Raw genomic sequence first — 12,464 nt, forward strand, 5'->3', positions numbered from 1 at the left:
CCTTCTGTCCTTGTGGTCTCTGCCTGCTATCCCCAGCCCAGCCCATAACTGAAACTCTGCCTTCCTTTGTTCTCCCTAGTAATTGGCTATAGCCACTTTTATTTAACCAATAGCTTTAAATTGGAGAGCAAGCTTTATATAACAAAGGCTGTTGTATGTGGGAATTGACTCATGTGAGGGCAACTAGGTCTTGGGAGCCAGTATTTAGCATTTGTATATTTATATACATAGCACAAGACCAACCCCCAATGTATATGTGTATATATAACACATTATGTATAATTTAAGACACGATATACAATATATAATGTATAATATATTATAACTGATAACACATAACACATAGCATATATTATGTAGAATATTAATACATAATGTATAATATAATAAAATAATATATGCAACATATAATATATAATATATATATACACATATATATACACGTATATATTTACATACCATTCCCCCTCTGTTTCCTTCCTCTAATGATAAGAAAGGACACATTCTTTCTATTTGATGGTTAAGTGAAGATGAGGGAAAGTTGTTATATTCTTAGTTTGTAATTGGACCTCCAGGGAAAGTCCAGAACAGTGATGAACAACACTTTGCAGACTTGCATATTACCAGAGAAATGTATCTATGCCTATAGCATTTATTTACACTAAACACCATAAACTAAATATTGTATCTTTCTGCTAAAGGCTACTGTAAGTTAGTAACAATTAGCCGAGGCTCGATGTGAGAATACAAGAAAGAAGTTAATGTCCCCTCTAGAAAACTAGGTTTGCTGCTCCTTGAAGAAGTTCCCAGTACATAGCCAGGTAGCACTTCATCAAACCCTCACTGCAAATTTACGAGGTAGGGAACATCATTGCACTGTTTTAATTATGAAGTAACTAGGGGATGAGAAAGCTGGTCTCACTCTGAGACCACACAACAGGGGCAGGAAGCAGAAGCTGAGGTCATAGGAAAACTGAAGAGTAACAGTAAACAGGAAATAGAAGCTGGGCCTGCTGGAAGGAACCTGTAGTCTGAAGAGATACTTCAGGGGGACTGCAGTGAGTTCTGGGCAAGCCTGGGCTGCAGAGTGAGTGAGGCCAGCCTGACCTAGGTATGTAGTGAGGCTGTCTCTAAATCTGAAAAACTATTAAAAAACGGTCTGGGGATATAGCTCAGTGTATATGCCCAGTATACAGTATATATTCATCCCAAGCATGAGTAAGGCCTTGTCTTTATTCCCTAGTACTGAGTAAAAGAAAAAGAAAATAGGTAATAGACCTTCAAAAAAATTATTTGAAAGCAAGTATGAAAACTAATGTGAAAGTTAATTTTAAATGGTATATAAGCAGAAGATTTGTTTTAAACGAAATGATAGATAATTTAGTGAACATTAAGTACTGTAGAAACAAAAATCCGGAAACAAATTTGTAGTAATTAGGATCAAAATAGGACATAAGAAATTTAAAGATAAACTCAAAAACTTACCTTGAGAACACTAGAGGGCCAGAGACTGCCAGGACAAGACAGGGGCTGGGGAGCTTAAGGGGATAGGGGAGGTAATCGACCTCTAAAGAAGTCCTTGGGGGTGAGCACTGTGGGGGTGAGCCCTCCACAGCCCTCCCACGCCCATCGCCCATCGCCCATCGCCCTTACAGAACCGGCGGCTTTTGTGTTCGGAGTGGTCAGAAGTAACGACTCCCCGATGTTCCCGTTCTGAACCTCATTTCCAGATGTCCTGAAATCGGGCGAAGGGAGGTCCTTTCTTGCCCATCATGCACAGGGAAGGCCATTTCTCCTTGTTTCAGGGTGAACTTCCATCCTCAGCTCTTGTGCGCTTCCTCCCTCTACTGGCCATTCTGAGAACTGCATCCATGAAGTAGCTGAAGGGCGGGCAGAAAGCAAGCCTGGAGAGGGGGAAAGGCTATTTCCAGAGATGAGACTAGAGCATTTGAGAGGTGTGAGGTGTAAAGTCAAGGTGTTTGGGAACTCGCAGCTGTGAGTCAGAAAGGGAGGGGAGTGTATGTGAGGAAGCTTCGTTCTAACTGAAGACCTCATTAGGATAGTAAGACTGTCCCTGGTTATTAGCTAGTAAGTGAATATGTAGGCAAGCTGGGGTGAGGTACACTTTTTTTTTTTGTCGGTGTCAGGAGGAAAGGAGACCCTGATGGAAGGACATAGTTAAAAATGGCTGCAAATGGACCTACCACCAACACCACCACCACCACCACCACCTCTGTTCCATGCTTAGAAACAGAGAAATCCCGTGGTGTAGGTTGTCAAGGTTCATGATCTGGTGTTTTTCAAGGAACGTTAGAGTAAGAGAAATGAGGAAATGCTTGTCAACATGTACACATTTCCAATTATAGGACGAGTCAGTTCTAGGTCTGGAGAGACGGCTCGGGGACTAACATGCTTACGGTGGAAGCATGAGACCCAAGTGTCGCCTCCAGCATCTACAGAACCTAAGTGACGCTTCATGCACCTGCAGCAACAGAGGCAGAGACAGATCTCTGGGCCTGCCTGACAGGCTAGTCCTGCTGGACGCATGAGCTTCAGAATCTCTGACAAATACACTCACAAGGACATGTGTGTCTGTTTCTGTGGCCTGGGACTCGGGTCAGACTCATCTCCTGGCACCTTGCCCAGCACAATTCAATGCCACAAGCAATTGTTTTAGTAGGAATGTGTGTGTGTGTGTGTGTGTGTGTGTGTGTGTGTGTGTGTATGCATGTATGTGTGTGTGTGCGTGTGTGTGTGTGCATGTATGTGTGTGTGTGTGTGCATGTATTCACCCAACTGTAATAGGAAGAAGTCTGTGTTCCTCACTCTGAATAATCAGTTTGATAGAATCTGATAATTATCATTCATAGGTGGTATAAATCGGTGGAATTATATACCCACACTATGGAGATTAAATGGCATGGAGACACAATCATGCTGTCTTCATTGGAGATGGACTCAGGTTAGGTAGAGTTAAGAATGAAGACTGAATATGCATAGAACAGTTGGCAAGAAAGATTATGTTATTTTATGTTCTGATTTTTTTTTAAAAAATGATTCTTTTTATGATAAAGGTAACTGTGATCATTTGTAAAATACAGACAAATAGAGAAGAAAATCATCATTTAAGCCCAACGGTGTAGAGCTACACATTATAAATACACGTGTGACACAGGAGTCTATGATGTCATATCTGTACGGTGGGCACACACGTCTGCTCACCAGTCGTGGGTTCTCTATGATTAATAATGCAGGTCTTGCAGGCTCTTGCTACAGCCTGCTTATGTAGCATTTCCGTGCCAGCCATCACCTATGGCTCTCAGGGGGGGAGTTTAAGAGACACTCCTCCATTTCCATCACCTATGGCCCTCAGGGGCAAGTTTAAGAGACACTCCTCCACTTTCACAGTTCCTCAGAAGCTCTCCAGACATGCGACCCTGGTACTAGTCCAGACTCACGGGAGTAGTCCTGGCTTGCCGCTCCCACCATCGCCCACAAAGCTGGCATCCCTCTCCCCTCCCAGGATGACATAGCTTCGGGGGCCGCCATGGCAGAGCTGAGGTGCCTTTATTATTTTCAGGACTTTCGAGAAAACACTTTCTCAGTACTTGTTCAGAGAGTTAGCTGCCCCCACCACCACCACCCTCTGCCCATATGATTCAGAACTGAGTCTAATGGAGAGAGACCTAGCAGGTAACTACAGAGTTTGCCCTGCTTCTCAGTCCCAGTCTCTCATTAGGTAGACTTCTCATTCAGCTTTTGTGATGAAAGCTCATCCCACAGATTTGTGAGTTTTGTCCAAGGAATCCAAAACCCCTGTTAAAAAAGCAAAATGAAGGACACTGTCAGGTGAAGACTGAAGTCCTAACACTAAAAAACATAAATAAAATTATGGGTACAGTGGCTGAGATGCAGCAAAGATTAACATATGCCAAAAAATGACTGCTACCCAAATATTTTATATTTTTTCTTTACAATATTATGCTATATATTTTATATACATTCTGTCACTAGTTATTCTTTCCAATGGCATTTTAATGGTCCTGTAATGTTCTGCTGTATGAATCAAACTGTTTACTATTCTTGGGCATGGACATTATCTTCACTTTCTATTACAAATTACTACAAAGAAAATTTCATTTATACTCTCTGTCACCATATCTGCTTTTACCTAAATTCCTAAGGCCTAGAACTAGGAAACTTAGATGACATGACCTGAATTCTCTTGGCTCTGCCATGGAACTTCTCAGAAGTAGGCAATGTCATGCTTCAAGGGCCAGTCATGTTTTCTGGAAGTTTCTGAAGATGGTGCAGGCTGTACTGTCTCACTGATGACAGTCACACTGCCTCAGCATTCTATGTCCTCAGGTGAGGTGAAGGTGTGGGTTTGGGGGTGGAGAAGATAGCTAAAGTGATGTGCTCATCATGCTAAGAAGGAAGAATTGATGGGAATGTCCATATGAAATGAAGGGAGAGAGGAACACTGTGTGCGCTGTGAGGCCATGGGTCACTTTTCCGTATCCTTAACCTGAAGAGTGTCGCTGTGTGGAGAAGTCATGGGTGCTCTGCGGATCTAAATCAGTAAGGTGGCCTTGCAAACTCAGGAGCTAATACCCCTCCCCCACTTGTGCTTTAGGGTCCTCAGCAACCTCGTGAAGCAGAAGCCACATGCAGCAGAGGAGGTGTTCCATTCCATTGGCGAGGATTTTGTGCACCTGGTGGAGAAGTGCTGCCATGCACCGAGGAGAGAACTGTGTTTTCAAGAAGAGGTATCTATGTCTTTCACCAAACATGCAAAAAAAAAATGTTGGGGTGTTACCCTTTCCCCATTGCAACTTTGAGATTAGAAGAAAGATCACAGACTGAATGAACCAGTGGGAGTGACGGATCGTACCGTTCCTGGGCTTTGGGCATCTTAACATTTATGTATGTTTGGAGAAACTAGAAAAATCAGACACAAATAGAAGAGTTAGACATAATAACTCTGGTGCCAGATGGGAGTTGATTCTAAGAAGCAGGAGCGGGAGGTTGAACTGAAGGCCTGTTCTAAGAACAGAGAAACAGAGTCATTTAAAAATTAAAAAAAAAAAATTAAAAATTGGCAGTTTAAACCGCTCTTGGAGAAAGTAGTGAGATTTTATTTTTCTAGGAATTTCTAGGGCACGATCATGAATTGTTTCTCTTTGAGAACAGAAGCTGGGGACCAGGTAAAAAGAATTTTATTTCCTCAGTGGGCAGAACTTCATGAACACAGAAAGGCAAGAACAGGACCAAACTGTAGGTGTGTGCGCACGCACACACACACACACACACACACATGAATGCACATATGCACACCTGTGTACACACACATACACAAGCACACACACAAAACTAACCTCCAGGAAGCCAATTTTGTATAATTAACACTGTTGTATGCAGTTAATGACAAATGATTTTTCACAGGATTGTAAAGCTGCCAAGGGTGTCATAGAATGTGTCTCAGTGAACCCATGGACCGTCTTGATGAGGAAGGGATGCAGGACAGCCACGGAGGGATGAGGACTCGACTGGGCAGTAGCTACAGGGACATGTGACTGTATGGTTGAGACACAGACTCCTCTACATTTGGCAAGGCAGGCTGGGGCTGGGCAAAGCTCTGTTTAGCAGTAGTTCTCAGGAATATTTTAAAAGATAATAACTTTCAGTATTGCTTTAATTACTTGCTCCTTTCTGCTGCTTCTCTGAACTTTATGCTTCCAGTAAAAATCAAACATCTAACAGATCGCTCTCAATAATGTTGTTACATCCTGATAGATCCACTATGAGGTGGAATAAAGGCAAATTAAATATTCATTTAAAATAAGTGCCAGGCAGCACTTATTAGTTAGTGTCTTTCATCTATTATTCTTTGTAGGACTGGATTTATGGAAAGATATTGTGTAAATTTTGTTTTGTTATGGAATATCTTCTTTTCTCCATCTATGATAATTGAGAGTTTTGCTGGGCATAATAGCCTGGGCTGGCATTTGTTTTCTCTGAGGGTCTGTATGACATCTGTCCAGGATCTAGCTTTTGTAGTTTCTGGTGAGAAGTCTGGTGTAATTCTGATAGGCCTGCCTTTATATGTTACTTGACCTTTTCCCTTTACTGCTTTTAAAATTATTTCTTTATTTAGTGCATTTGGTGCTTTGATTATTAGGTGAAGGAAGGAATTTCTTTTCTGGTCCAGTCTATTTGGAGTTCTGTAGGCTTCTTGTATGTTCATGGGCATCTCTTTCTTTAGGTTATGGAAGTTTTCTTCTAGAATTTTGTTGAAAATATTGACTTGCCCTTTAAGTTGGGACTCTTTACTCTCTTCTATACCTATTATCCTTAGGTTTGGCCTTCTCATTGTGTTCTGGATTTCCTGGATGTTTTGGGTTAGGAGCTTTTGCATTTTGCATTTTCTTTGACTGTTGTGTCAATGTTTTCTGTGGTGTTTTCTGCCCCTGAGATTCTCTCTTCTATCTCTTGTATTCTGTTGGTGATGCTTGCATCTGTAACTCCTGATCTCTTTCGTAGGTTTTCTAACTCCAGGGTTGTCTCCCTTTGTGATTTCTTTATTGTTTCTATTTCCATTTTTAAACCTTGGATGGTTTTGTTCATTTCCTTCATCTGTTTGATTGTGTTTTCCTATAATTCTTTAAGGGATTTTTGTGTTTCCTTTTTAAGGGCTTCTAGCTGTTTATCTGTGTTCTCCTGTATTTCTTTAAGGGAGTTATTTATGTCCTTCTTAAAGTCATCTATCATCCTCATGAGAAGTGATTTTAGATCTGAATCTTGCTTTTCTGGTGTGATCATGTATCCAGGACTTGCTATGGTGGGAGAATTGGCTTCTGATGATGTCAAGTAACCTTGGTTTCTGTTGTTTATGTTCTTATGGTTGCCTCCTGCCATCTGATTATCTCTAGTGCTACCTGCTCTTGCTATATCTGACTGGAGCCTGTCCTTCTTGTGATCCTGGTTGTATCAAAACTCCTCAGAGTTCAGCTGCCTTTGTGATCCTGTGATTCTGTGTTCCTGTGATCCTGAGATCCTGGGTGTGTCAGAGCTCCTGGTAGTCAAGCTGCCTCTGGGACCCTGAGATCCTGGGTTGATCAAGCTCCTGGGATCTTGGGATCCTAGGTGTGTTAGAGCACCTGGGAGTGGGGCTTCCTCTGGGTTTTGTGGGACTGGCTGTGGAGATTGTGCCCAAGGATTGCTCAGGGCACCTGCCCACATTGGAAGGCTGTAGTGTATTTTTAATTATTAGTTATAAAGGTCTTTTCCTTCCCTTGTTCATTTTGAGATTTCTCCTCAATTGAGAAGGCCATAGAAGTTATTTGAATGCTATGTTATACTAGTTAAAAGTCGCTAGGATTTATGAATTGTTCCATCACATTCTTTCTTGTTGGGTCACATTTACTTTTCTGTGTTCCTTTCAGGCCAGGCTTGTCAGATTTTAGTATGTATAATCCGGACCATAGCTAAAACCAAGTGAGCATGCTCTGCCCACAGGGCTGTTGATTCTATAGGGCTGTGTGGAGTCTGGTGACTCCAAGTTTCTCGCAAGCTCCCAGGCACTGCTGCTGCTGCTGGTGGTGTAGTGTGCCAAGAACATCCCAGGAACTCCTTTTCATTGTGAAGATGGACAAATTACCCTCTACTCCTCCCGGTATTTCCTTAGGTCTGGCTTGGGGTAAGAGGCCAAGAGAAAGGATGGCAGTAGACGTAGAGAAACCACTGGGAAACAACATCATTATAGAAGAAAATGGAAGAATTAGGGGATCTTAAATATCAGTATTTAAGGCTAGAATATGTTTTAAAACAGACTGTGTAATGAATAAAGAGGCTAGCCTAAAAGGTAGCAATCAATGAAGAAAATATTTTGGAGTCTTTTCTTTAGAAGTCTGTACCTCTGGTTTCTATGTTGGCTGACAGATTCTGGGTTTGACTGGTGATGGAGAACAGTATGTTGCAATGGCCCAAGAGTCTCCCTGGAGCTGAGATTCCAGGAGAGGGTTCAGCCTGCTGACCATCTGTGGAGCCTGAAAGAGCTCTGAAGGCCAACTTCAGGCAGTGCCTGGAAGGCATTTCCTTTGTTTCCTGAGACTGTAACTGTTTGTAAACCTGTTCTACTTCCTAAAGGAGGACTTGTGTGAGCTTGAAACCTGCCATTCTCCTAAAGGCCAGTGAGAGGAGAAAGCCTTTTAGACAGAAGATACATTTTAATGTGTAACTCCTTAACAACAGGAAAACTGTAAGAAGGAAAAGGTGACAAGCCATAGCCAGTGTCAGAATGCTGGCTAGAATAACCAAAACATGGAGACAAAGCAACTGGGTACCCAGTGTGTTTTTCCTGAAGAAGAGAAGAACTAGAACCAGGCTGAATCTGCACAGTCCAAGGAAGGAGACTCCATAGTTCTGGAAACAATGGGAGTATGGGAACAAACGTTAGCAGGCACAAGGAAAGCTTTCTATTCACAGAAATTCTGTAGTTTAATCGTACAAAATCTTCTGTGAAGAAGAATAACCACACCAGACTTATTCATCACCTCACAGGACATGAGAGCTGAACAAAGTTACTGTGACTCAGCAGATGTCGGGTGTGATGAAATGTGCTTGCTAGTCAACGTGAAAGGAGTACGGAAGGTGAATTTTTCTCTGAGATGTGGCTCCACACAGGTTAACACAAAACAAAGCTACCTATGATTTTAATAGTCTAGACTACACAGGATGAGTCGGCCCAGCTTAATGAGACTACTGTCAGAGCTACCACAATTGTATGATACAATTATGAAGAAAAAAATGATGGTCTGGTTAAGTAGGATGATTAGCTAAATATATATTGATCAGGTCATACTGAGTTACTGAACACAGTTTTTTGTTTTTGTTTTTGTTTTTGATAAATTCCATAAGTTGAAAATTAAGTAATACACAATGTGGCTTACAACACAAATAAAGAGGAACAGGGTACATCCCTATTTGTAAGAGACAAAGAATTTTAAGTCTTTTCATCTTCTTATGAGTCTTGAGATAACTTTAAGAAATATTATCATCATTTAATTAATATAGTGTATTCTGTATCACAGTGTATTGTATACTATAGTGTACTGTGTTACATTGCCTGGTTTAAAGAACCTGCCTCATAACTGGAACATGCATGTTGTCTATTAACAGGTTGTTACTAAAATTAGAAACTGGTAGTCTATTCAATGGTAGATTTACTGGAAATATTATTTATAATAGCAGGTGGGTCTGCTAAAGGTCAGAGACTTCCTGTTATCTTTCAAAAGAGACATTACAGCTGCTACCTGGTCAGTGAAGTTTTCTCATTTGTAGACTACCATTGACAGCATAAAATGATGCCACGTGTGTGTAATTGTTTCTTGATACCTCCTTCCTTTCTGAGAGTACTTAACTGCCCCTTTCCCATGCTCACAAACCAAGCACAAGGAGCTACTTTTCTCACACAGCTGGAAGAACTCTGGGCTTTACTTATATAGTTTCTGTAATAAAATGTTGCATTATCTTTCAATTTAGCCTGAGTTACCTTTAGACCGATTGATGGCTGACCTCATAGGGTGTCTTCTTCATGCAGCCCTGGGTAAACTGGGGTTAAAAGTATTTGTGAGCATGCCTATCCAGCCCACACCCAGTTTTCTCTGGAAGTTTTGTGTGGACTGTATGTCAGGTTGTGAAGTTCTCCTTCTATTCAGGGCCATCTTCATTATTAGACTGATTTATGCTTTTCTAGGCTCAGGACACAGCTACATAGCTTCCTGATAGAGCCTTTGCTTAGCACATGGCCCTAACTTTAACCCAAAACAGCATAAAATAATAAATAAATTGGTTTTTCTGGATGCCTTTCCCCTATCTTACCTTAGCCAGAAACATATTTGCACATTAATGGCTACTGTAACAATTACAATTTACCAAGGAACTACGGAATACATGGTGTCAGAAAAGACAAGTACAGAATAGACTGCTGTTACTATTAACTTCAGAGAAATGTAGAACAAATTAGGTCTCTGGTTAAGCTTACACAGTGACTTCCCATGAAAATTTACTTAAAAGGGGGGCTGGAGAGATAGCTAGGTGGTTAAGGGCACTGACTGGTCTTCCAGAGTACCCTGGTTCAAATCCCAGCACCCATATGGTAGCTCACTACTAACTTCAATATCTGACACTCACATACACATACATGCTGGCAAAGCACCAATGCACATAAAATAAAGGTAAATACATTTAAAAAAAAAAAAAGAAAATTGACTTTAAAACTTATAGGTTATCGAAAGAGGAGGGATTTCTTAAAGTCCAGAAGCATATGGCAAAGCAAGCCTGAAAAGGTCCCACTGCCTAAATGATGGACTGTGATGATGTCAGAGCTCAGGAGGAGGAGCTAAACAAATACACTCAGCCTTCTCCCAGGAATGCTATGGGTGCTTAGGAAGGCAAGCCAGCTCACATGTGTGCACGTGTGTGTGTGTGTGTGTGTGTGTGTGTGTGTGCGCGTGAGTGCGTATGTGTTGTCTGTGTGTGCCATGTATATTTGTGCATCTGTATGTTGGTGTAGATGAGTCCATCTGTTTGTATGTGTGAACATGTACATGTGCGTTATCCTGCAGCAAAAGAGCTGACCATTTTGAGAAGAGATGAAACTATTTTAGTTCTGATGACCTGAAATGGAGAAAGGACTTGTAATTCCCTGAGTCTTTATGCCACCAGGCCTGTGGGGAAGTCTGACACTGAGAGGGAGGGGCATCATAGAGTCACCTCAGAATCCAATATGGAAGCCCCAGTTTTCTGTGTAGGGCCAGGCCATTAGTAGTTTTGACTTCTTTCCTCTCACAGTCATGCCTGTTTTTTTTTTCCCCTAGGGACCTCAGCTGATTACGAGGTGCCAGTCCCTCTTAGAGCCCGACTCATCCCAGAGCGGGTTGATGTAGGATCATCGCTGAGATCAGCGCTGTGGAAGGAGACAGTTGAGAGCCTTCTCATTGGCTCAGTGCTGTTGCAGAACACTTGCTGGCCCACACCATCTTTCCTTTCCCCTCAGCAGATGACATATGGACTCCCAGGTCAGCCCCTCAGAGCTCTCCCATCTCAGGGCTACCTCTCAAGGGTAGTGGCAGAGACAAGAACCCAAAGAACATTCAAGGCCTCCAGACAATTTAATGTGCAGCCACACCTCGCTGGGAACTGCAGCTGGGCCCCACAGTGGAGGCTTCAAGGTCAACATAGAACTGTCTGTACCACTGGGAATGACTGAACAGAGGAAAACGCATGAATAAAATTATCTTCGTGACTGGGCTCTTGCTCCTGGCTCTCCTGTGTGTATTTAAGTTTGACATTGCCCAATGGCACCCAATACATTTGTATTAATTTGAGCAATAAATTGTACTGAAAATGACACAATGGATTTATAATTGGGACTTTAATTTTTTCTGATTTTTTAAAAATATTAATTTAGTTATATAAATTAATAACAACATTTATATTATTGATTAATATTAATAGTTAGTTTTTACTATTATAGTATTTACTGTTAGCATTTTGCCTAAGCTCCACTCCACAGTTACCTGGCAACAGCCAGGTATACCTGACTCACTATAAAAGGGACTGCTTGCCCCCTCCTCTCTCTTCCTCTTGTCTTCCTGCTTCTGCTCTGTCTTGTCCATTCTCCCCTCTTTCCCCATTTCCTTCCCCTCTCTACATGCTCTACTTCTCTACTCTCTCTCTCTCTCTCTCTCTCTCTCTCTCTCTCTCTGTTTTTCTCTGCCTCTACTACCCTCTTAACTCCCCTCCCCATGCCCTGAATAAACTCTATTCTGTACTATACCATCATGTGACTGGTCCCTCAGTGGGGAAGGGATGCCTTAGCATGGGCCTGCGGAGGCACTCCCTTCCCCCACACCTCACTGCACATCACCAAACATATCCCCTCTCTCTTTATCTTTTTATAAATACATCATATGGTGCCTGAGACTTGGATTTAGAAACTCTGCAGGTTTACATTCCCCTGCTACCACATGGGGATCCAATGCTTCCTAGCCCAAACTTCAGAGAACTGGTAAGCCCTGTACCCCACACTGGTCAGAGTAAACATTCCCATGGTCTCAGGGGAGAGTTTTTTTTGAGGTCGAGCTACCCCTGTGCTGCCCTTGAGGATGGAGACACTCAGTCTTTTCACTGACCCTTGTTCTAGGACTTTTTTCCTTGAGTGAGGTTTTCATCTCTCCTTTGAGACAGTTTCTTTCTCACTGGAGAGAAACCCCAGGCCTGGGTAAACTGCTCTCTGTGGCCCAGAGCATAGCCCCCAGAACACCAGGTGACCACCTGGTGGTCTGGCCTGTGCTAGAAATCTCTCTGGTTATTAATAATAACCACAGAACACTGGTAGGGGTAGTTAATAACCCTATTCTCACGCATCTTTATCTTTTTATAAACATCACTTACTGAGT

General features: G+C 42.1%; 1 protein-coding gene across 1 annotated transcript in view; it reads left to right on the forward strand.

The window, feature by feature from the left end:
• The window catches only part of LOC116104465 (alpha-fetoprotein-like), a 37,685-nt gene extending 26,272 nt beyond the window's left edge, over positions 1 to 11,413 (forward strand). The window contains exons 13-14 of the mRNA XM_031390964.1: positions 4,637 to 4,769; positions 10,881 to 11,413. Of these exons, the coding sequence (XP_031246824.1) occupies positions 4,637 to 4,769; positions 10,881 to 10,949 (202 nt within the window). The 3' untranslated portion in view covers positions 10,950 to 11,413. The remainder of the gene's footprint in view (positions 1 to 4,636; positions 4,770 to 10,880) is intronic.
• The last annotated feature ends 1,051 nt before the right edge of the window (positions 11,414 to 12,464 follow it).

The sequence above is a fragment of the Mastomys coucha genome, unplaced genomic scaffold, assembly GCF_008632895.1.
Source record: "Mastomys coucha isolate ucsf_1 unplaced genomic scaffold, UCSF_Mcou_1 pScaffold22, whole genome shotgun sequence".
Taxonomy (NCBI): Eukaryota; Metazoa; Chordata; class Mammalia; order Rodentia; family Muridae; genus Mastomys; species Mastomys coucha.